We start from the raw sequence: 27,050 nt of genomic DNA, 5'->3' as shown, positions 1-27,050 counted from the left end.
TGATATAATGTGAAGGCCAGGGTAAATTTTGAAAAGTATATTACTGTGTATACATGCTCTCACAACATCTAAGAAAAAAAATCTTACACTAAAATAGACTTCAGCATTGCAATATTACATAATTAACTCTGAAGCACTCTGGGCTACTTCAGAATTGTTACTTTATTTTCTCTTTATGGCATATGGGATCCGTTTAGTTAATTGCTACCTATTCTTCCATTTCCTTGTTAAACCCATTAATTCAAGATAGAGGACATTTGTAGTTAACTTAGAGGGGCACTATAATCAATTTGGAGAAGTTTTCATTCCGTGTTTGATAACCAGATGCACACTACAGGCGAAGTACTTCATTTACAGGGACCCTGCCTGAATATTTAGGCCAGTTAACTGTGGGAGATTGTGGTCTGTAGTTGTAAATGTTATCTTGCCCAGGGAGCTAATGGATTTGATCACAGTTCCTTGACTTGAGAAATCACAATTAGAGGGTCCTAGCCTCACTATTTAAAATAATAATAATAATAATAATAATAATAACTTTGTCTTTGAAGAAGGAAGATGGGGACACATATCTTATTATAGTTCTTGAAAATACTTAGAAGATTTAGTGGTCTCTTCAAAGAAATATTCTTAAGGAGAATAAATCTGAAAGTATTGTAGCCATACACATAGGGATGTCAGGAAGGTTGGAAGTTATAGCAACAAAATTTCCAATTAGAGTTCTTACTTTATTTTTTACCGAATAATATCCTTAATACAAATATTTTATTCTTTTAAGTGATATTGCCCTAGGCTTGACGGTCTGATTCTAAGGTACTCAGGGTGGCATAGATCAAGTTTTAGTGGTATTAGTTAATTACAGAATACCACCTTATAGAAGGAACCTATTTTATTAACATACTAAAGGCATAGAAAGAAAATAATGGATCATTTTGTACTATTGATCCAGGGAACGCAGTACCTGCTACTTGGCATTGTTAAAGTGGCGCTTTAAGGAATGCTTTCAGTTGTGTCGGAGGTTATGGTTAACCACTAGCTATTGCTGTTGTTCAAAGAAGCTAGGGCTTAGGGAGAGAGAAACTGAAAAGGAAGAAAAAGTAAACTTGAACTCCTGAAAATTACACACACACACACACACACACACACACACACACACACACACACACACACACACACACACACACACACCCACCACCCTCAAGGGATTTCTCCATTCTCTCAGGGGAGGTACAGAAAAGGTACCAAGAGAAAATACTGAGGTATGAAAAATTTGAATATTTACTTCCTTGACCCTCACAGAACTACCAAGAAAAAAAGTAGATTTCTCTTGGTCACAAAGATTGACCCATTTAAAACTAGCCTTATTTAAAATCTTGTATTCAGTTAATGTTTCAGATCCATCCCTATCTTGAAGAGTGGCCTTCTGAGTACCTTTGTCCATTCTCCTTATTATAAGCCCTCAGGAATCCGTATGCCACTGCCCTATCCAATGGGGGAAGAAAAATACCTTATTACTTTTCCTTTCTGTCTCATAAATCCTGGCCTCATCCACAGTGTCAGTTTGTGGTCATAGGGAATCACCTACAAATAGGGCTTTTACCTTCTGAAATTCCCCCTTGCTGTCAACTCCCATCCACCTAAACCCTGTGGTTCCCAGCCTCCTTTATGCCCCTGATGATGTTATACTTCCTAAATATGTCTTCCTCCTGCCCTCATTTGTTTCTGTATTCAAGATAGTATTAATTGTGTCAGGAGACTGTGTGCAATAATAACAAGATCTTTGAATGAAAAAAGAGAAGACCTGGGTTCTAGGCCTAGTTCTGCCACTACTTCATTGTATGACCTTAGGCAAGTAATGTTTTCCCTGGGCCTTTATTTTCTCATGTGTCAAATGTAGGGGTGGAACTATTCTAATGTCATATGCCTCTTCTAGCTCTGATGTACAATTAAAAATTGATTTGGGTTAAAAAATGTTATATATGGAAGACAGGTGATCTCTCTGATATCCTGTCTTGATATAAATCATCCTTATTAAAACACCTGTGTAAATCCGTGTTGCATTCAAGTCAATCTGTAACAGGTGGAAACTATCTTGAGGAAAACCTAGTGATAATTACTAGTTTTGAAGGAAAAACTATGAAGTGTTTCAGAAGGCATTATTCTTTATTCCTGGACTACCTGAAGTAAGTTCACTTTCAACTAGATGGTTAAGAGAGGGTGACTTTTAGGAAGGACACTTAAATATCCAAAGGAGGACAGATAGGATTGTGAAAGGCCTCAAGGTCATGCAATATAAAAATTGGTTGAAAGAACTCACCTGGAGGAAAAGAAGGCTTGATGTGATATAATAGCCTCTGAGTATTTGAAGTTCAGTCATGTGGAAAAGAGATGGGATACTGGAAAGAGTGCTGGATATGCTGTGAGAGGACCTAGGTTCAAGTTCTGACCCGAGCACTTTTTTATCTGTGGTCTGGTACTTTCTATTTTGGTAAAGCCATGCAACTTCTCTTAGACTCAGTTTTCTCACTTGTAAATTCAGGAAGTTAGACTAGATTAACTCTGAGGTTCCTTCAAAAGCTTAAATCTGTGATCCTTGGACTCTAAGGGCAGAATTAGGAGCAATCAGAAAAGCCTCCTATCTACCCAAAAGTGTAATGAGCTGACTTTGAAGGTTAGTAGGTTTTTTCCTCTATGCAAGTCTTCATGAAAAGGTGAGGTGGCTTGGTTGGTTGGCTTTTTCAGCTCTAGTTTGGTATTGATGGCTTTTGAGGATTTTTTTTTGACTCTTAGATTCTATGACTACAGAAAATAAAATGAATTTTTCATCAGACTAAGCAAGAAAAAGTTTGATAGTACAATATACATGTAAAAAGGAATAATACAATTTTTAAATTTTGTAACATTTTGTCAAAATGTCCACTGTCCCAGTTAAACTTAAGGAATGTATTTTAATATGAGAACACGTGTGTGTTGTGTATATATCCATATACACAGAAATATATGTATATAGATACATTTCACTGTAAGTAATTATCAAATTTTTTTTCTAGGGTAGATCAAAACTGTTCGACATTGAAACAATTTTTGAAATGACTGTACCTTACCAATAGCATGTCTCTCCCCCACCCCCACCCCTTTTTAGAGTTGTGGTTTCTCCAGCTATAATGTTTTATAGATTAGTCAGTGAAATGTCTAAGAGAATATAAGCAAGATTCAGGAGATATTCAATAGTCAACCTTTATGGATTTTTTTTTTCTGATTCTTGTAGATCATTCTATAAAGAACACTTTTCTGAATCGGCATTTTATTCCTCTACTTTGTTTCCTGGAAAATGGAAATGTTAAAGCCAGTGATTATAGAATTCATTTATGGGATGATGTGATTACTGTTCTACCTGGCATTGTTCCCTTTCACTAAAATAAGAAATGAAAAAAAATCTCATCTCTGAAAAGAAAGAATTGGTGCTTTAAAGTCAGTTTGAAAAAAGAATAATCAACTGACCGGTCAGTTGTATTAGCTAATTATCTTTTGAACAGTTACAGATGATGATGGCTCAAGGCATTTAAGATTGCACAATCAGCTATATTTTGTTCATTATTTAAAGTGATAGAGGCAACTGGGCATTATACCTGAGGTAGCCATTTGGGTACTTACATTTGGGTAGGTAAAGTATATTTTAACTCACCTTTTCAAAGTTAAAAAGAGTAAGAGATTGCCTTGAATAATGCACTATAAGTCAATCGTGTTGTCTCTAGAAAGCATATAGAATAGTGCGTTCTCCCCCCAGAACGAAAATGTATTTATTAATTTACGATTATCAGGCTTCTAATCACCATTTGAAGTCCTTACCTTGGATTATTTGTAAATTTCTAATAAGTCAATTATTTTGGTTTATTCAGAATGTTGTCTTGAATTTGGAAGGATTTTAGCTTTATACCAGCAACTCAGCAGCTTCTATGTATGCTGAAAAATAAAAACAATTTTAGTTATTGGAAGTATTTGTTCATTATTTTTAAGTGTGAACAAAACATTTAGTTACAAGTGTGATGGGTACTTAATCTGATTTTTAAAATGGTTTCATAGAGATGCTAAGTAGGGCAGAAAAGCTGAGAAAATTTTAAAATAATGAATTAGTTCAGATAAAATAATATTATCTATTAAGGATAAATGAATAATAAACCATTTACTTGGAAATAATGTGTTGCCACTTAGCTGAACAAAAATAATTGGAACAGTGAGACAGCATGATAAAGTGATTTCAGACTAGATAAATAACAGCGATTCTGTGTATACTGCCTGACTGCTTTCCCTAATTTTTTCCTTCATTTTGGATTATTCTGTTTAACATTTGGGTTGTGTTATGCCCGATGTTTCATGTATAAGATTTCAGTTTTGTGCTATGTGTAATAAGGCAGTATGGGATGACCACAACTCTCTGTATGGTGATATCTCATACATTTTCAGGTGTGGAAAGATACATTTTGAAAGAATATTGTAATAAACATTAAAGAAACCTTAGCTTTTAAATGTCAGTGCCTAGTAACTCATTTTTCGGCGCTGATCAAAGAAGATTGTATTTCAAAGTAATTATTAGACCAATAGCTAGTCTCACAATGTCTTTCAAAAAAGCTGTCATTGACTATATACTTTTCTTTGCCACAAAGCAGCTAATTTCCATTTTAAAAAAATGTTTCTTGTCTGAATTTTCTATCCCCTAAACTCAAGCTACTCCTATTTATTTTTGGAAGTCATAATACTACATATTTGTAACTGTCTTCTCCTGACATGTATGTATTGATGTCACCTTAAAATGTGTACCAATACACCTTTTGAAGCATCCACTGTTTTCTGAACTAGAAATAGGGAACATGACAGACAGCCAAAAGCTAACTATTCTGTGTTCTCCGTGAAAGAAGGATTGTCATACTAGGCAGGATGAGCTGTGCTCACCCTGTTTATTCTGAAGAACTGTCTATCTAGTTAATAGCACACATTTACAGAGTACTTTAAGGTTTACAAAGTGTTTGCCTTAGCACAGCTCTTTAAAGTGAGTAGTGTAAACATTATTATTTATATTTTACAGATAATGGAACTGAGGCTCAGAAAAAATGTATAATAATTTATTAATGTTCAGGTCCCTACTAAGGGGGGTTGAGAAGTGGAATTGAAGCAAAAATCTCTTGACTCCAGATGCACTATTCTTCCATTATCCTATGCTGCCTCTGCATCATTAGCCTCATCATTGCAGCATTAAGGGTGAGGAGAGTGGACAAACGAGGCCTACAGGGGTAAGGTCTAACTTAGAAAAGTTAAGAATAAGGAGGAAAAACAGGGTTATTGTTGGGAGGCAGGAAATTGGCAGTCTCTGCAAATACTCCATATTCCAACACCATGCATTTTCACTGGCTGTCCCCTGTGCCTAGAAATCTCTTTTTTACTTGCCTCCATAGGCCTCTTCCTTCAAGTCTCAGCTAAAATCCTACCTTCTGCAAGAAGCCCTTCCCTGACCCTCTTAATGCTACCACCTTCTCTCTGCAATTTATTCTGTATATATCCTGTTCGTGGGCAGCTAGGTGGCACAATAGATAGAGTGCAGGGCCTGGAATCAGGAAGATTCATCTTCCTGAATTTTATTTGGCCTCAGACACTTACTAGCTGTGTGACTCTGGGCAAGTCACTTAAAACTGTTTGTCTCAGTTCCTCTTCTATAAAATAAGCTGGAGAAGGAAATGGCAAACCACTCCAGTATCTTTGCTAAGGAAACTCCAACTGCATTCAAGAAGAGTCAGACAAGACTAAAACAATTGAACAGCAACAACATCCTGTTTGTAATTAGCTGTTTGCACATTGTCTCCCCTTCCCACCCCTCCCCCCCCTCCCCGCCCCAGTTAGATTGTTGGCTACTTGAATTCAGGGATTGTTTTTTGGCTTCTTTGTATCCCCAGTGTTCAGCATAGTATGGAGCACCCAGTAGGCCTTTAATAAATGCTTATTGACTTGATTTCAAATGCATAATCCAACAGGACTTGACCAGCACCCACTGGACCTTTGCTAATGTGCTTTTGTGTATAAATTTTTTTTAATCTCTCCCTCTCTCGCCTTCCCTCCCTCCCTCCCCGCCTTATTTATTTTTGCATGCTTGACTGCTGCAAAATGCCAAGTATAGAGGATCCTCAGACTGGTTGATATTTTAAATACAAAGAATGGATGGGAGAATATACATATATATGTATGTTTACGTACACACATATTTTTCTTTTTAAGATCCTTAGTGTATAAAATAGAAGACATTGAATTGGTCTTCATACTTTTACTGATTTCCTTTAAGATTTAAAAGTGAGTAAAGAAAGATGGGCTGGTTGGTTTATGAAGTCAAAGAATACCTTTTAGCCAAAAACATCTTTCCCTCCAACTTGGGATTTGTGATAGTATGGTCATATAAATTGCTGTCTAAATAAGGGTAGCTAAACCAATATGATCAAGTCAAATAGCATTTTAACAATCCCCAGTTTGCTATTTGGTTATACTGCTTTTTGGCTTTGTACAAGTAAATTCTACAAAGGTTCATGCAGAGGTAATTATCATGCTTATTCAGGGATGGGAACTGTATTTATCCACTTATCTATAAATGAAAACTCACTGTGATCTTGAAGGACAGAGGAGGATCCTTAAAATCTCTCTATTTCCTTGTAGATCCCTGTGATAGCTCACATAAGGGAGTATAGAATTGACTCCCAGATATTCACTATATACTTTATTTGATTATTTTAAATTTAATGAAAGTGTGTTGAGATTTGTTGTTTTATTGAAATTACCAAGAAAGATTATCCTAGATGCTTTATGTATGAAAAGAAAAGAGATACAGACTCTTGGTGGTGCTAAGAGGAAGACAAGATTGGAATTTTGACCATTTTAAGGTTCATGTCTTTTGCTATATTTTCTTGTTCTGGTGCTTCTCCTTCCATCATCAGTGGGAATAGATTGTAAAATCACTTCAGAAACACTGCAAAGTTTAGAAGGGACCCAAGAGAACATCTAATCTGGCCCCTAATTGATTTTTGTAAGCTGATAGTGAGGGAGAAGTTTCAGATTGTCTCTAAGATCCATTTCAGCCTTAAATGTCATCATGATCCTATAACCTCTCCTTCTGTATCTGTACAGTTTCTTCATTGGCCTCCATGGTTCCTTTTTTTTCCCTAAACTCTTATGAATATTATCTAGATTTTTTTTTTAGTAAATACTATATAGATATAATAGGCTAACAGAACTGGGGAATCACAGAATATTTTAGAGCTACAGGAAACTTTGGAGATCTAGTAAACATTGTTCCTTATTTATAAAAATGAGACAAAGGCCTCAGGTGAGTTAAGTGACTTGATTATGGTCAGTTAGCTGGTTAGTGGCAGACCTGTAATTAAACCTGGATCTTAAGTCCAATTCAATTAAACAGTTCAAATATTTATTAATATTGTGTGCTACGGTGTAAAGAGTGCTAGATTTGTAGTCAAAGGGCCTATGTTCATATCCTAGCTCTGACTGTTCAACCTTGGGTAAGTCACTTAATACTTGTAGACTTCAGTTTGTTCAGTTATAAAATGAGGGAATTGGACTAGGTGATCTGTAAATCAGTTCATTTATTAAGCACTGTGTATGTTGTAGGAGGTATGCCAAGTGTTGTGAGGTTCTGTTTAGCTGGAATCTTTTCTGCTATCTGCAGAAGAGTTTACTAGATAGTGGAGAATATACAAAGCTTTTGTAAAAAATCACGTACCCCTCTCACATGGAAATTATAATTAAATGTAAGGAATTTGACACACAAAGAAATAACGATAATACAAAATATGATAAATATATGAGAAGCACCGTATGTGGTCCAAGGGAGGAAAAAAAGCAGGAAGGAAGGTAATCATTCTGTTATACTCAGCCCAGGTCAGGACAAATCTGGACTAGTTTGCCCTGTTTTAGATGTCACATTTTAGAAAAAAACATTGCTAAATTGGTGTTCAGAATAGGTAACCAAGGTAATGAGAGACCTAGAAAGTGTACTATATTTGGGAAGAAGAAGAGAAGATCAAGTTGGGAGACTGGGAGGGATATGATGTAGTCTGTACGTTGTACCTGGAAGGTTAGAGAAAGGCTGATAAAGGGGTGGTCCATCTACATTTTAGGCAGTGGGTGAAAATCACCGGTATATGGTTGGATGGAAGAGAGAAGGAGGCAGCCCAGGTAAGATAAACTTCAGATGTAGGAAAGCAAAGAAAATGGTATGGAGAAGGTCAGCATGTCTAGAATGTGTGTTGTGCTGGAGCCAATTCATACCATGAGTTGATTGTTAAATTTTCATTGTGAGCACTTATATCTTGGGAATCTGCAAACCCTACATATCAGGGCTGGATTTATACTTTGTTGATTTCTAGACTTTAAAAAGTGATAGAGGAAGTGTTAATTAAAGAAAATTCAGATTAAACTTAAAGTGTGTCCCGTGTGTGGTTGGTTGTTTTGGGGTTTGGTTTTTTTTTTTTTTTTGAGAATCAGTAGTTAAACATTTATCAGCATATGTCTGCCTGGAACATATACTATATGAGCTTTCTGAGAATGAAGTCTGTTTCATCTTTGTATTTCTAGCACCTAGCACAACATAGGCACTACTAGATGTTATGTTTGCTTTTGAATTAATACGTTTCTGACAGCTAGGTCTATTATGCCTTGGACCATAACAGAGTCAGGAAGACCTAAGTTCAAATTTGGCTTCAGACACAAGCTGAGTAACCCTGTGCAAGTCACTGAACTTCTAACAGCCATAGTTTCTTCACCTGTAAAATGTGACTAAAAATGGTGTCCACCTCCTAGGTTTGTTGTGAGGTTAAAATTTGTAGAATTCATGGTAAACCATAAAGTACTTTTATATATTATATAGATGTATAAAATCTATTGAGGTAGTCTAGATGGATGATAATGAGGATCTGTAGTAAGGCAATAGCAATAGGAATAGAATGAGTGAATGAAAAAGCATTTATTAAATGCTTATGTGCTAAGTGCCAGGGATATAAATAGGTAAGTGAAATAGTTCCTGCTCTCAAGGAGCTTACCTTTTAATTCAGGGGGATAATTTATAAAGTTGCTGTAGAATAGTGGTCCTAACGGTCTTGCTGCAGGGCAGATGGCAAGTCCTAGTAGTCCCAAACGAGCAGCTTCAAGGTAGATAGCCTGGCATGCATACAGTTCATTGGTATGTCAGATCAGATACTTGAAGGTCTGGAGCACATAGTGGCATAGCAGATTGTATGCCCAGTGGACCAGACAAGGGAATTAAATGTCCCAGTGCCCCTCCATCTGACTGTAAGGACTAGACTCATGTTCTTCCAAGGTGAGCATGGCTGCCCTTTAATGGTAGGGGAGGCAAAGAATGTAGGAGCCTTGCTCAATATTATTGAAAATGGGCCTGAGGGTTGGAGGTAGAGCAGGGACTCCAGTTTTCCTTCTTCATTGGTGAGGGGTGGAAACAGTTACCATCTAGCCATGAGGGGGAGAAGGGAGAGGAACACTGGCAGCAAGTTTCGGGGTGGAGGAGAGAGAGCTTTCCACAGAAGCTATTCTACTAGCCCTGGATGGTATCTGTGGTAGTGGGTGATGTATATAAAAGATAGGAAGCAATAGATAAGAAACATAATGCAGAATGGAATTGACAAGAATTGCCTACTGACTAAATGTAGAAATGAGGGAGAGAAAAGAGTCAAAGGTAATATCAAGGTTTTGAATATGGGTAACTGCGTGAATAGTTGTGCCACTGTCAGAAATAGGACAATCAAAAGAAAAAATCAGGTTTAGTATGGAACATACCTTGCATTTATTCCTAATCAGTGAACAGATTTAGTGGATTCATGTATTTCCCTAACATATATGTGTGTGTGTATATATATATATATATATATATATATATATGGTCTTTAAGGTTATACTTATTATCGAATAGGTGACCTAGGGGAAAATATTTAAAATGTTATGAAGAATTCATTTTTTTTCTTTCTGTTGGGAATCTGTAGGGAAGAAGGTAAGCCTCTGACCTCAACAAGAGCTTGAGGAAATAGTATTTCTCTACTTTGGAAATGCCCATGAGTAGGTAAAGAATTTGGGTAAAACATTTTATTCTATATTGTAAGATGTTGCAGGAGTAAATGTGATAAAGGCAGAGGAGTAGGCTGTGCAGTTGTAAAATTTGCCTTCTTCTTCCAGACAAAACATACCAATGTGGAGAATTAATATTTCACAAGTAAAGCCCTATATTAGAAGTGTGGTTTTCTGGCAAAGCCTTCTGTAAGTCACAGTCTGGATGGCAATTGTCATTCCACCCCAAGGATCAAAATTTACCGCCATGCCTTCTTTTACCAATAGGCATAGGTTTCCCTCAAAGGGCAAAGCCCTTCTGGGTAAGTCACAGATTGGATGTTGTTACTTCTTCAAAGGCTTCTCCAGGAGTGAGTGCCTAACTCACCAAGAGTCAAATGCTTCCCTGTTTGTCTCTCACTTAACCATGGTAGCCATAAGACCAGTGATTATTCTTTCCTTCTATAGAATATACCTCTTCACCAGAAGAACTAACCATTATAGGATTATGTACAACTGAAAGGGACCTTAGGATCTTTTGTCCAAATGTCACATTTTGCAGAGGAGGAAACTGAGGCCCAGAGAATTTACTTGTTCCAAGTCTCATAGATAGTAAATGGCAGAACTAGGATTTTGACCTCTGGATCCATGATATCAAGTTCAATTTTCCTTCTAGCATACCACAAAACCTCTTTCTGTGTGTATATAGCATAACATTCCTACTTTATTACCTACTGAGCCCACTGGAACTCTGAGTTCAGCATTATAAATTTATCAGTCTTTCTACCACATCATACTGCCCCTGTGAATAAAAACATGTTTTGAACCTTCATCACTGTTCTGCTAAAGTTTAAACACACACGCGCGCACACACACACACACACACACACACACACACACATACACCTACACACACACACACACACACAATTGTCATCAAACATTTAAGCATTAAAGTCTAAAAAATTCCATGGAGAGAGAAGAGGCTAAAATGGAAGGAATACCATCTCACTACTTTTGGAAGGAACATTTAAAATCTCCTGTGACACTTTAATAAACCAATGCTTCCTCTACATTTTCTCTCTTCTTTTTTCTACCTTGTTCCAACCTCCAGATTAGTTATTAGTTATTATTAGTATATTAGTTATACAAGCATTTATTAAGTACTTACTATGCCAGGCACAGGTTAGTAGTGCTTGAGAGTGTTGGGAATGGCAGTATTTAGAACAATTTGGGATTGGACATTTTAGTTTTATAGTGTTTTCCTCCCTCCTTCAGATCTTTAGATTCTTTACTGGTTCTATATGAAGTTACTAATGAGGTGTAGTCTCTCCAAAGATAAAGATAAGATACTAAGGTATCCATTGCTGCACATCCTTTGGGATTCTTTGTCTATTTCTTCCCATGAATTTTGCAAAAAAGGATCTGCATAACATGCTACTTCTTTTAGCTTTACATGGTTATGAGTGAAGCACATGCGTCGTCCATCTGTTGTTCCTCACTGTCACTCATCCATCTCTCTGATGACGCACTTTATACTGTTTCTTCTGTCTAACTCTTCATTTCTAGTATATTGGAGCCTGCTCATATTTACTATGTGTTTCTCAGTTGGGTGCTATTTGGGTGACAGAACATTAATTCTCTCAACACCTTTGTAATCCATGATTGCATATGGTACATTGTAATTAAAATGTCAGATTTTTCAGATGGAAAACTTGAACTACAAGTGTGAAAAAACCTTAAATAGGTTTTAACATTACTCTTACCGGGTTCTACATTGCTCTCAAACCTATCCCCATCTAGCTAGAGTTCATTCTCTCTCGAAATTACTTGGTGTTCATTTTTTTATATGTTATGAATGTATTTATAAATGTACATGTTTTCTTTCTCAATATAATCAAGCTCCTTGAGTGAAGAGACTGCTTTGATTTTGTTCTGTATCCTTATTCTTAGCATAGCACCCGGCATATAGCATATATGCTTAACGCATCCTTGTTAATTTCAATGAAAAACATTTCTTGCTGGCTTCCATTGTCCACTTGTCATCAACCTTTATGTTTTGATAGTGTATCAAGAGGCAATGTAGTATGTCATAACCAATCCTGGACTAGCTGTCTGAAGACCTAAGTTTTAGTCTCTAGCCATCTGATTTTGGGTAAGCCATTTAATCTCCATGAATCTCAGCTTCCTTATTTGCAAAATCAGAATATTTACCTGTCTTGCAAAAGGTCTATCCAAGGAACATAGCATAAAAGTAGTGAAAAGTTTATATACAGGAAGAAATCTTGCAATTAGGAGTGGTAATCAAAATAGAATTCTAATTCACTCCTAAAATCTAAAACCAAGGTTATTAGTGCAAGCATCATAAATTTCCTAAAATTTGTTTCTGCATAAAAACAGTTAACCACATCTGTGTTACTTCTGACTGGTAGTTAATCGGTAGCTAGTCTTTGATCAAAGGATCATTGATTTAGAATCAGAAGAGAATTTAGGGATTATCTAATCCAACCACTTCAGTTTTACAGATGTGGTAACTGGGGTCCAGAAAGGTGGTGTGTAAAGAGCTTATTTCATTGGGGAGAAAAAACATATACAGAATTTGTAAGATGCAAGATAAAGAGTAAATGGAAGGTAGCCTTAGAGGGTAAGATGCAGGGTCATGGGAAGGGCCTTTTTCAAGAAGTGGTACTTGTGCAGACAATTCAAGGAAGCCAAGTTCTAAGAGGTCGTGACTAGGAGCAAGAATATTCCAGTCATGGTGGATAGCCAGTGAAAAGGCACTGAGATGGGAAATAAAATATTATGTAAAAAGACTAGGATCTAGGCTAGTATGCCTGGATAATAGAGTGCTTAGATGAGCAGTAGTGTGTTCATGTGTTAGAAGATTGGAAAAATAGGAAGGAGCCAGCCAGATTACTTAGAGCTTTAAATAACAAACAGGGAAGTTTACTATTTTTTCCTAGAGGAAAGAGGAGTTTATTGAGTAGGGGGTGAGATAGTCAGACCTATAATTTAAGAAAATCACTTTGGCACCCATATGGAGGTTAAATTGGAATGGAGAGAGAGTTGAGGCAGGGAGTATACTTAAAAAGAGGGGTTATGAAACCCTGAACTCAAGTGAATATTACTAAATTATATTTCCTTGTCTGCAAACTGTTTAAAAACAGAACACTTAATTCTACATATGATGTGACCAGGACGTTTTGAAAGTATTCTTCTAAGAAGGAACTTAGTAGTAGCATGAGTGGAGAAAGGGGAATGTATTCAAGGGATGTTGTGATTAGATATGTAGGGTGAGTGAGAGAGAGGGGTTGAGGATGACGGAGAAGTTGAAAGCCCTAGTGAGAGTGAAAGAGTGGTAGTGCCCTTAACAGTAATAGGAAGCTCAGAAGAGGGGTGGGTTTGGGAGAATGATAAAGAGTTTTGTTTTAGGTATGCCACATTTAAGTTATTCATGGGACATCAATTTTGAAATGTCCAATAAGCAGTTGATAAAAGACTAGACCCCAGAAGAGAGACTAAGGCTGGGAAGGTAGATCTGGGAATCATCTATGATAGTTGAACACAGGGGAGCTGATCAGATCAATAGGTAAGAGAATACAGAAAGAAAAGAGGTATTAGGACCAAACCTTGAGGGAGTGAGTGTGACATAGATGAAGATCTAGCAAAGGAGAGTGAAAAGGTATTGTGGGATAAGACTTGATACCCACCATATCCATGGTGCTAAATCAAGTTCTTCCTACATTTGGGCAATCCAGAACTTCACAACTGGCTGTATTGCAAATATTCATTTGAAAGATACTCATTTAGAACTCAGAGTACATTTCTTATACAGTGTTGTAAAGGACAGGGAGATTTCCAGAATAGCCTATAAAATCTTTTTCAAAATCTTTTTTTATTTTGAAAACTCAAATAAAATAATATAGTAGAATGGTGTGTTAGATGGAATGATGGACTTAGAGTCAAGAAGACTCAAGTTCATATTCTGCCTTACACTTAAGAACTGTAAGACCGTGATAAAGTCTCTTGAATTCTGTACTTTTGTTTCATAAAATGGTAATGATTATATCTGTACCATTTACTGTATAGAGTTGTTAGATGGAGTATATGACATATCGTACACAAAGTGCTTTGCAAACATTGAATCAATAAGTACATATTTGATTTCATTATGATTCAGTTGTGGCTACGATAAAAATTGTATTGACTTCCCTTCCCCTCCATGAGTGATCATCAGGATTCTACCCCTTCCTTGATCGAAAGATCAAGGCCTGCAACATAGCTTTAAAAAGGTTTTGTTTCTGTTTTTTAAACTGTTGTTGAACCTAAGTCATATTGCTTTTTGGCCTTTTTGCCAAGACTCTTAATGGACTGCATGATTTCTGTGTTCATCCTCAGTTATCTGCCCTTGCTTAAATCTCTATTTCATATTTAATTCCAAATCAGTAACCAAGACTTTATTAAGCAATTACTGTGTACTGTATGCTGGGGATGCTAAGAAAAGCATAAATGCAATCCGTGCCCTCAAGGCACTCATATTCTAATGAGAGAGAAAACAAAAAAAACTACATACTAAACATATACAGGTACATATGTGTATGTGTATATGCACACACATGTGTATGTGTATATATTTAATAATCTCAAAGGGAAGGCACTAGTAGTGGAGGTGCGGGGGAGGAATTGAGCTAAGTTGTATTTTGAGCTGAATCTTAAAAGAAAACATGGTCCAACTTGTGCTTTAATAAATACACTTTGGAAAGTGAGTGGAGGACAGACTGTAGTGGGAAGAGACTTGAGGAAGGGATACCATCCCGAAGATTGTTAAGATGGTCCAGGAATGAAGTGATGAGGGCCTGCATTAGGGTGGCAGCCACATGCCTGGAGTGAAGGGGATTTATAAGAGGGACCTTGTGCAAGTAGAAATCACAAGGCTTGGCAGTAGATTGGATATGTGGGCTGAGTGAGGATATAGAGTCATGATGACACCTAGTTTTTGCATCTGAGTGACTGGAAGGATGCTTTTACCCTTGGTAGTGCTAGGGAAGTTGGACAGCAGGGAAGGTTTTAAGGGAAGGTTGATGAGTTCTATTTTGAACATAGTGAGTTTGAGATATCTATGGACCATCCAGTTAGAGATGTCCAGTAGGCATAGTTAATGTTCCTAGTCAGCCAGATTATTCTCTTTAAACACAACATCCTTTTTCTCCTCCTCTTTAATGACTTATAGAACCAGAATTTAATTCTGGAACACCTCCCGTTGCTTTTGAACCAATGCTTATAATTTATCCACTCATCTGCTTTTCATAGACACCTCCATCAGTAGCTGCTGACATATCCAATCACAACCATAGAATGTCTTACTGTGAGATTTATGATTTATATGAGGAACTTGTCATCTAGTTCTTCCCAGCTGCACTGGTGTTCTATAGTATATATCTACTACTTCTTTCCTCATTATCCTTTTGTAAATGCAATGCATCAGGACTCTTCCTTCAGGTTTGTATATATCCACACAGATATAAATATTTTCACGATGTACACTACTGCTCTCATTTCCTTTCTCCATAATCTGTTCCTTTTGTGCCTTTGCATTGCTATCTTAGAATCATGAGTCATACCCTATAAAGTCTGAAGTTATATCACTTTTTGACTGTATTTGAGATTTTGTTCACTTTGTTCATTTCATGTAGTCATTTCATTGGTATAGATTTTTAATCCTGAGTATAATTTCTTCTCATTTTCCGAGTTATTGTCTTCAGAGGACTATGAAAGCATTTCTACATTTAATCATCTGCCTTTTTCATACCTATTGCCTCAAAAAGCTGTCTGTTTTAGCAGCTATATCTGGATATTTTTCTCCTATCATCTTCAATTCTAGTCAAAAATCCTTGTAATAAGATAGACTAGTTGCTAGGCAAATATGTTCTTGTAGTATTCGGTGGATAAGGGTAGAAACATTATCATAGTATAAAAATTGTTTTGTTATGTAATACGTTGCCCAAAAAGGAGGACACTAAAATTGTTCCCCGTACCATATTGCACCTTTCTAATAGCCAGGGAGTCAGCTGCCCCCACCTCTGAAGTAAAAGGTAGCATGAACCAAACTATTCCTTTCATTGTCCACTAACTCTTTGTTTCATTCTCCATTCTCCATCTCTTGCAGTGAGATGGCCACTAGCAAGAAAAGAGAATGTTGGCCTTATGGGGCCTCAGCTAGAAATGCCTTTCTATTTTATAAGTTAATGAGTGACTCTCTCTCTCTCTATATATATATATACATACACATACACACATACATATATATACACACATATACATATATATATACACACATATACATATACACACACATATACTTATATACACACATATATGTATATGTACATATACATACACACACATGTATAGGCATGTTTTCAGGGACCATAATTTGATTAAATCTATATGAGAGTAAGCTTTTTTATAATGTGGGGTTCTGTATATTGTTTGGGCTAATATTTTGTCACTATTGTCATACCAACCAGAATTATAAATCACTTTTTAGTAATATATTCTGTTTTAGAGGAGCCATCAGTCAGTAAAAATTAGGATTCATTTCCCATTTGAGTAGAGATTTGATTGCCTCAATCCAGTTGTACTTTAGATTCTCAGTACTATCTCAAGGAATATCCTTAGAGGGAGACTTCTGAACATAAGTTTCTTCAGGTTCCTTGTTCAAACTGAAGCCCTTAGGATTAAGGGTCTGGAATCTGAGAGTAGAAATACTCCACATATAGTATTTATTAGATAGTCGTAAAATCATAGTTTTAGAGCTGGAAGAAATGTTGGAGGTAATTCCTAGACAAGTCACTTAACATTTCTGTGTCTCAGTTTTTCTATATGTAAAATGAGGAAATTAGATTTGGCCCCTCAGGTCCCCATCCAGCTCTAAATCTATGATACTATGATCCTAATCTATCCCATTTCCCTCATTTTATATATAAGAAAACTGAGGTCCAGAGAACTTCTGTTATTTGCTCAAGGTCACACGGTAACTGTCAGAGCTAAGATTTGCTAAATGCAAAGCCAGTGTTCTTTCAACTGTGCCATGTGACCTATTTTATTGGTTTGTGGGACATGCAGTGGTTAGCTATAATAAGTTGGGACATTCTGGACTCCTCCTATGAATTACAAAATTGTATAAAAATCATTTCTATTCCTAACCTGTACATTATAATAAAACAGACTCAAATCTAATTTCACCACATTCCAGAACTATTTTACTACATTTGAATTGATTTTGTATTTATTTTATTTTTTCCTTTGCTGATTTTCCCAATGCATCTTGAATCCCTGATATTTGGCTTTGATGAGCCAGCATGAAATTATTTTGTATGAAGGACAGGTGCTTAAAGAGGGGAGGAAAAGAATAATTTCTAACAAGCCTGTAGACCGAGTTCCACTTTTACAGTCAGGTTTTTCTTCTTCTGGTTCTATCTTCATAAACCAATTTTGCCCTTTTTTGGAGGGGGGTGGTGGAAGACATTCCCCCTTAATTATGACATTACAGATTTATTTATAGGCAGTAAAATGAATTCAGGAGGAACAAAGATATAGAATATTGATTGACATGAACTTGCTCATAAATTCTCAGTCCTCTGTGTTTTGGGCATACTTAGAAAGTCTGGTCTGTGGCTGATTTTATATATCTCGTATAATTATAATTCTGTAACTAAAATAAATAGAGATTAGCATAAAAGGTCCCTCCCCTATACTATTACTGAAGGACCACCTGGGCTCATGCCAATACAGAATTGAATTCAGAATTTAGTCTTATTTTCTGATTTCTCTAAAGATGCATAGAAACGAACATTCCACATGGCATGCATGGCAGTGTTTGAAATGTGAAAAGCAGGAAACTACTGAGCTTTTAAACAGAGCACAATCAAATCAGAACACATCAAAACAGCTGGTGTTCTGTGACTCAGAATAAATCAACGCGTTTTGAGTCACCTCATACTACTTTATTTCTCTTTACAGTTTCATAGAAGAGATTTAAACTAACATATGTCCTTTCCATTTGGATAAATCCCTGCTTTTAGCTGCTTTGCTTTCTCATCCTAAGATGAGTAAAACTGGTTGCAACATGAGAGGAAAAAATAAAGGCTAGCATTTAAAATAATTTCTTTAGGGGGAAAAAAAAAGATGTTCCTACATTTGTGTTACATAAATCACACACTCAGGTGATGTGCCCTGGGAGAGAACATGATTTGATAGGTTGTGTTTTGGAATATGAATGATGCTACCTCATCAGTTTTTATATGAGAGGAAAAAAACAACTCGCAAAATTATTATAATCCAGCATCTGAGTTAATAAAATATTCTTATTGCTTAAGGTAATAATGACACTTCAAAGAAATAGAATACTATGGTGCTAAGTAAAATATGAAAGACATTATTTGTTTTATATCCTGACATCAGTTTTTCACTTTTGTTCTGATAGGTACCTATTACACCATTTCTCTGGTGAAGGCTATTCAGCAGTGGTGACCTCTTCCAATCGAACACTCCACAAATTATTATCTCTGGACTCCCAGCTGACACCCTGCCGGAGGCTAGAGCTACTAAGCCAACTGGAACTGTGCCCGTTCTCCTGTCAAGGTTTTTTTCTTACAGAGGAAAAAAAAAGAAAAAAAAAGATGAAGTTGGGCAAAGTGGAGTTCTGCCATTTTTTGCAGATAATAGCTCTTTTCCTGTGTCTTTCTGGGATGAGTCAAGCAGAACTCTCAAGGTCCAGATCAAAGCCCTACTTCCAGGCAGGGAGGCCACGGACCAAGCGCAGCTGGGTGTGGAATCAGTTCTTTGTGCTGGAGGAATATATGGGTTCAGATCCTCTTTATGTAGGAAAGGTAGGGCATTTGATCATCCCTTTAAATGGGGCATATGCTTACTGTCAGTATTTAAGACATGTATTTGTGGGTAGAATAAAGGTAAATCAACAAAATCCAGAGGCATTTGTCCTGAATGCAGTTTTGAGTAGCTTGTCTCTCTTTCTGTTGCATATTTGAAGCTAGATTCTCTTTGTGTGTAAACTACTGCCTGATTTTAATTAAACTCCTTATGGGAGGGAGCCAGTCCTTTAGAAGATAGCTTGCTGACTTCTGTAGGTAGCCTTCGGTTCTTCCTAATCCTGGCTCTGTCACTAACTAGGTACGCTACCTTGGACATGGCACTTAAAGCCCCTAGTATCTCTGTTCCTTCAACAGAAAATGAGGAAGTTTGGTAGGTGATCTCTAATGGGTTATATCAGTACACTGAAATATAAGCTTAATGAATCCTACCTTAGTTGCCTGAAACATTAAATGAAGTTTACACAGAATGTAGAGTATATAATGTAGTTTTAATTCAAGTCCTCTGGGAAAATATTTTGTTATCATAAAGATTACTATAATGCTCCCAAATTATAGAGGATTAATGGGATTTGGTATTAGATTCACAAATTTACTCCTTGAATTACAGTTTAAATTATTTAGTTACTTTTTATAGAGGGAAAGGGATAGATCATTAGCATAGATGTTTAATAAACAACTTGCAAAGCCACAAGGTGAGATTTAGAACCATTTGACTAAATCATCACATTGCTGATTATCCTCATTTCATCTCTCTGTTTCCTTTTGCTTTGTCCACATGCTTTATGAATGTGAGCTGAGTGATAGGCCAAAGTGCAGTGGTAATAATGTTAGCGTTCTAGAATGTTGGTGGGATACAACTTGAGGTTTTAGGGCTCTGTCTTTAGTCCTCAGAATTTGGGTAAAAGCATTCAGCCTCTACCGCATTATTGATATAGTGGTATGACAGAAGAGTTGGGCCTTCCTTGTGTTACTTAAATATAAGGCCAGGTCCTTAGGCTTCTGCTGAGTTTTAGGCTCAAGCATCAGCATATTGTTACAGAATTACTGTGCTGAGCCCAGCTAAAGACTTTCCAAATAGAATGCTTTGGCAGGAACTACTAACTCTGCATTTTTTCTGGTTACTTTGTCACTTTAATGTTGTTGTTCCTGATAAGCTGAGGTCAAACAACCCAATAAACTTATCTATGTATTGATTTTTCAGCTTTGAAGATCTAGGAGGAACCTTTACTATTGATTACAAGGATTGCATTTTCATTTGAACACCTTAACCTGTATGATTCACCAAACTGTACTTCTACCCCCGGTATATTCCAAGCCTCAAGTTTTGTCCATGGTTTGAAGCAGCCCCCCCTTAAACAATATCAGGATGATTGCGATAAGCTGGTTTCATTTTGGGTGGCCCATCTCTAGCTATGGAAGGAAATGTGATGGTTTGAGCTCCTATATTTATATACTCTTTGCTTCTTATTTGGAGACATGTTTCTGATGTCCATTTAAATTAAGATGGTAGCAGCTGTTGTAATACTGTCTTTGTGCTGCCCCAAGTGTTTAACATAGTGCCTTATACATTTTGGACCATGAGATGTGATACTTTCTAGAACTATACCTCTTAGGGTGGAAACTCCCTCCGCTAGGCTGATGAGCTTTTCTTTTGTAATTTATAGTCTTAGAGAATAGCCTTGGGACTCTGAGAAGTTAAGTGACTTGTCCAGAGTAGCACAGCTAGAATGTGTAAGAAGCCTGGCTTGAAACAATGCTTTTTTTGACAACTGTCATCTCCTTTAGCCATGCTGCCTCTTGCCTTGCTCATAATAGGCATTTAATAAATGTTGGTTGAATTTAAGTATCCTGATCATAGTTATCCTTAAATCTGTATTTGTTCTCCCTAATAAGTATTCCCTTTTCAAAACTGCATTTTTATGCTGCCTGTTAAGCAAAATGATCAAGCCATAATGTATACTTTAAAAGATATGTCAGGTACTTTTCAATCCAGTTATAGAATTTTCTAGGCATTAAAACATACACATTAGAAGGGGATATGACATAATTTTAATTATCTTTCATGCATTAAGCACTCCAGTTTTATATTATTATCAGCACTCTCAGACACAATACAATGATGTATCTTCTTCTTCAGCCACACTGTGGTATTTTTTTCCTTTTCTTTTCTTTTTTAAATTTGCTTTAAGAAAACACAGAGAGCCACAAAGGTATTAAAAAGCATTGATGATTGGTTCAGTTGCAAAATTTCATCATTTGTAATGTGCATATAGCAATTTTGTGATTTATCTATTGCAAAGGGTAAAAAAAGTTCAACTATTTCAATAAAATGTCAATATATATTGAATTAAATCATAACTGCAAGAATATGAATGTTTAAAGAAAACAGAAACATTCTATTGATTTGACTTGAGTTTTAAATGGACCTCTATAATGTCATGATTTTTTAAAATCACATAATGATGGTTTTAAAAGCTTTTCTTTTAAAATGTAATATACACATACTGTACTAGAAGAATCCTCATAAGTATATAAATTGATTGGTCAGTATAATGCTCCTATACATTGTACCTCCTTTTTAAACACAATAACAACAGGAATCATTTGGCTTATTCATTTAGTGGCTATACATACTGGATGATAGAATCAAGATCTAAAAAGAAAGTTTAGAACATTGGGCCAAATCTAATAAGATAGTATTTAATCAAGATAAATTTAAATCTTTTAATTAGATTCAAATACTCAACCAATGCATGGTGAGAAACTAATCCAAGATAACTAACAATTTGTGTGGAAAATACCTGGCTTTATAGTGTATTTACAAGCTCAATGTGAGACAACAATGGCAGCCAAAGAAGCTGTTGTCATCTTAGGCTTCATTAAGGAGAAATAGTACCTAGAATTTGGGAGGTGATGGACCAACTACTGTACTGTCCCTTTGTCAGACCACAACTGACTGTTGTGTTCCCATAGGAAGGACCTTGACAAGCCTGAGTACATCCAGTGAAGCTTAATCAGGATAATGAGGGGATTCAAAACCCTACCACTTGAGGAGTGGTTAAAGGAATTGGAGCTGCTTATCCTGCTGATAAGAAAAGAAGACTGAGGAAGGCAGAGAATGATAATTGTCATCAAGAATTTAAAAGGCTATTGTGTGGAAGAAGAATTAATTTTGCTCTGCTTGGCTCTGGAAGGCTGAGCTAGGACCAATGGGCAGAAGTTGGAGAGAGGATGATTTAGGCTTGAGGCAAGGAAACTTCCTAGCAGTAAGAGCTAGCTACCAATGGAAGTCTAGATTAGATGGCACTTGAGGTCTTTACCGCATCTGAGATTTTTTTTCCTTTTGGAGGTATTGGAATAATGATAGATGTTTATAAGAAGATGGGAGGGTGAAGAAATGTTTATTTTCATTTGTTCTGTTAGGGGATAATTGTGACCAAAAATATTTTAGACTTCAAAGACAAATTATTTATGGAAAAAAAAAACAAAACAAAGAATCACTACTGTGTTCCGAGAAATGTGTTTCAACTAATTTGAAATAGTGTGATCCCTTGGGTCTTGCTTACTAATGAAAAGCTATTTTGGCTGTTGGGAGGGTGAAAATGATAATATAATAAATGTATTTATAGATAAGTTTGATTGCATAACAGAAAATTAAAAACTAAATAATCAGATTCCTCTGGTAGTCTATACTATGTGAATAGATGTTGCCTCAACAATTAATCTAGTGATATTTTCTCACCTGAAATACTAAATGTGAAATTATATATGTATCAAAAATACCTGTATATAGAAGTTTCAGTATAAAAATACTTAATTTCCACTATGTTCTCTGAAATTTCCTTGATACCTTTCCTTTATGCAAAGGTTATTCCATGTCCCTGACACTCCTGAACCGGTATTTATGGGTTCTGTCAGGATGTTATAAGCCCAAAAGTGTTCTATAGTCCAGTTACTTTAAAAAATACTATTTCACAAGTAATTATCTTCAGTAAATATTTCATAAAAATGGCAAAAAGCATCTAACCACAAAATGCTTATTACTTTCTTGACTATGGCAGAGGGAACAGAATACTTAGGCAACAGAATTGAGTTTGGATATTTGATTAAAGGTAAAATCATTCTTTATGGTGACTACTACGATACAGCCTTTCATATTTTGAAATGCTGTCATATATGTATTAGAAATCCATAAGAAAGATTTTTGTGTGTATCATCACTTGACTAAGAAAAATAACCTTCCCTGGGAATCTAGGGATAAATTTTGGATCAGTGCTTCTCAAAGAGGTGTATTTATGCATTATTGTGTTGGTGAGAATGGTAATAGATAATAAGTATTAAAGGTCAGTGATACACTGCTTTTAAACCTTCTAGCTCCTGGTGTTTGAATTGCTTTTCTTAACTTTCTAAAATGTGTCGACTTTCCCTTAATTTATAACTTGGGTTGAATAAGGTTTTATTAAGCAACGACTTTACTTCATCCAGTTGTTAGGAACAGGTTGATGTAGAAAAGAGCTAGAGCATAGATATGGTCAGAACGCTAAGTAAATTAACCTTTACAGAAGATAACCTAAAATTAGGAAAAAGTGTCTATAACAGAGGATCAAAATCAACACCCCACCCCCACCCCCCAGTTCATTTGGAAATAATGGCTGATAGCCATTTAGTGATTCAGATCTCTACAAGATTAATCCACTTTTATCATTAAGTCAGGAGAAATGACCCTTTTATTGGGCCAAATATAAGGTGCCCTTCCCTCCTCCAAAAAAAAAATGGCTTATATAAAAATGGAGTATGACATATAATCATACCCTTAGTATCATAGATAAAGTTTAAGCCTAGTTGGTTCAGGCGCAGGTGAAGTGATGGCTGCTAATGCTGTGTTGTAAGAGAAGCAGATAACTTTCCAGTTGCATGCTCTAAGTGGCTATCTACAACCCTATCAAAGTCCCTCAACTATGAAGTCTATCAACTTTTTTTCTTTCCCCATATCTACTGAGGCTAAAGAGAATGCTGGGAAGTAGGCATAGTGTTGGAATTATTTCCTAGTTTTAACTTTGTTTCCCAGCTTAAAGCTAGTGTTTGCTTTCTAAGGAGAGATGACTGCAGGGTGACTGTTACATGGCTGCAGAGTCATTTCTATGGAATTCGCTCTCAGAAAGTAGGAGAGTAGACAAGCGTGGTAGGGATGGAATAGTAGGGATTCCAAGCTTTGCAACTACATGAAGTGCTGTCCTAACAAGAGGCGAGAGGAAAGGGCAAGTGAGAGTGAACAATGTGTAAGCTTCCTCCTTAGAAATTATAAACCAGGTTATCATTTTAAATATCTGAACTTTCACAGGTTCACTTTAACTTGATATGAGCCTTAAATTTTTATTTGGCAGAGTTTTGTTTAATTTTAGAACATACATGATGGCTGAGACGGTAACCTTTGAATACTCATAGAAAACAGACAAGGCACCTCAGGATTAAAGGTCAAATTATCTAATCTTCAAAAAAGATAAAGGATTGTACATACAATCTATAGACTAATAATCTTGACTTTCAGTCCCTAAAAAGTAGTAAAATATGTCATAAAAAGGATGGTTAATGATATTTAGAAAAGTAAGCTGTAAACAACAGTTAAGCAGCATTGACAGCATCAAGAATCCCAGATAAGTACTATTTCCATTTTAAAGAGTTACTAAATCGTAGATCAGGGTAGATCAATTTTACCTAGATTTTAGCAAATTATTAGATGGCATTTTTCATGCTATTGTGGAAAAAGACAGAGTGCTATGGGCTATCAGGGTAGGGAACCTGTGGCCCCAAGGCCACATGTGGCCCTCTAGGTCATCAAGTTGGGCGGGGGGGTGGGGAGAGGGGATTGCTTTGACTGAATCCGTTCTTCACATTGTTCTGTGAAGGCCACATGTGGACTCCAGGCCAAAAGGTCCCCACCCCGGAGATGATAGGATAATTAAGTAGATTTGCAACTGGCTGAATGGCAGACCTAAAGTGTAGTAATTAACGGTTTGATGTCATCTTAGAAAGAAGATCTAGTAAGGGAAGTTTCCCAGAAATCTGTGCTTGGCCTTGTGCTGCCTTATTTATCAATGACCTAAATAAAAAGGAATAGATAATATGCTTGTCATCTTTTCAGATGATGTAAGATTTGGAGGAATAACACACTGGAATCAGTAGGCTAGAATATGGGGCCAAATTGAATATGCTGAAATTCAAAATGGATAAATGTAAAATTTTACCCTAAATGAAAAAGAAAAAAAATTTGAAAGTAAATGGAGGTGATATGGCTGCATAGTAGTTTTGTTTTTGTTTTTTTTTTTTTAAATAATGAGCTCGGGATTTTAGTGTACTGCAGGCTTTGTATGAGGATACAGTATGATACGGCAGCCAGGAAAAGTAATTAAAACCCAGGGTTTATTAAATACTTTGTAGGTATGGGAAGCTAGGTGGCATAATGATTAGAGCACCAGGCCAGGAGTCAGGAAAATCGGAGTTCAAATTCAGCCTCAGGCACTTACTAGATGTATGACCCTGGGCAAGTCACTGAACCCTGTTTGCCTCAGTTTCCTCATGTGTAAAATGAGCTAGAGAAGGAAATGGCAAACCACTTCAGCATTGTTGCCAAGAAAACCCCAAAATGGGTCACCAAAAGTGGTACATGACTGGAAATGACTCAACAAGAACAAAAGCTTACAGGAGTAAGAAAGTGATAAGCCTTTTGTACTCAGACTTTGTTTGGAATACTGTGTTCAGTTCTGGGAACCATATTTTGGAGAGTACAGTGTTAAAATAGAGAACAACCAAAGGAAGGCAGAAAGGATGGTGAAAGGACTCTAGTTCATGCCATATGTGGGTGACTGAAGGAATGGTAATATTTAGCCTGCAGAACGACCCACTTTGGGGGGACATGATAGCTGTCTTTAAATATATAAAAGACAAAAGGTAGAAGAGGACAGAAACAGGAATAATGGGTGGACATTACTAAGAGGCAAATTAGGGCTTAGAAAGGAAGACTTTCTAACAGCTCTATTCTAGTGTGAAATAGGCTGTCTTAAGAGGTAAGCTGGATCCATTGCTATTTACTGCAGGTCTTCAGAAAAATGGCAGATAATCACTTGTGGTAGAAGGAATTATTTTTTTAGGCATTTTTAAATGGTCACTGAGCCCCAACCCCAACTCTGAAATTGTGATTCTTTAACAAATAATTTTTTTTTCCAAATAGTCAACAGTGCTTTTAATACGGTAGCTTTATGTAATTAATTTTCCACTGATGCTTATCTTTTTCTTTGAAAGAGATCTTGCTCATTCATTCTATAAATATTTGTTAAGCATGTAGGAAGAAAATCTGGAAAGAACAACAAAACCTCAGACAGGAGAGAGTGTCTTATTAGGAAGGAGTAGCCAACAGAATCAAATGCTACACTGAAGATAAGAAGAATGAGGGCTGAAAACAGGACAGTGGTTTTTATTCTGAAGTGATCACTGCTACTCTGAGAGAATGGTTTCTATTGATTGAACAAATAGTAGACCAGAGTGCAAGAGGTTGAGAAGTGAATGAAGTAAGAGAAAGTGGGAGCATGGAGTGTAGATAGCTTTTTTCCCTAGGAAGTTGGTTGTGAAGGGGATGTGAAGGGGAAAGAGATATAGGAGGGAATGTTAGAATTAAACAAAAATTGAAGGTTTTTTTTTTAAGACTAGAGGGAGATATGGACTGTTTGCTCATTAGATATGGAGAGATTGAAAATTAGGGGGAAAGAGGAAATGATCAAAGGGATGAGCAGCAAGAGGGGGATGGAAGTGGTAGAATCAACTAAAGGGTCTGTTGTTGGCAAGAATCAAGGGTCTGTTTTTGGGAAGGGAAAGATCCAACTCTTTTTTTCCAAGAGTGGATCAAAGGAAGGGATAGGGATGATTTGACTTGATTTGAAGTATAGAACTGAGAGCAGAGGGAGTTCTCAAAGGATAGCCTTTGATGGCCTTTCTTTCAGAGAAAGAAAGGAAAGATCCTTTGTTGAGTGGGAGGGGGAAAGGGGTAATATCCATGGCTTG

The 27,050-nt window shown here is 36.5% G+C and overlaps 1 protein-coding gene across 1 annotated transcript in view; it reads left to right on the top strand.

The window, feature by feature from the left end:
- CDH7 (cadherin 7) overlaps nt 1-27,050 on the top strand; it is a 221,855-nt gene that overhangs the window by 3,271 nt on the left and 191,534 nt on the right. Inside the window, exon 2 of the mRNA XM_036741803.1 lies at nt 18,587-18,992. Coding sequence (XP_036597698.1) covers nt 18,783-18,992 — 210 coding nt within the window. The 5' untranslated portion in view covers nt 18,587-18,782. The remainder of the gene's footprint in view (nt 1-18,586; nt 18,993-27,050) is intronic.

Source organism: Trichosurus vulpecula, chromosome 1 (assembly GCF_011100635.1).
Source record: "Trichosurus vulpecula isolate mTriVul1 chromosome 1, mTriVul1.pri, whole genome shotgun sequence".
In the NCBI taxonomy this organism is placed as follows: Eukaryota; Metazoa; Chordata; class Mammalia; order Diprotodontia; family Phalangeridae; genus Trichosurus; species Trichosurus vulpecula.
Note: the sequence above shows the minus strand (reverse complement) of the source record. Positions and strands in the feature narration are given on the sequence as shown.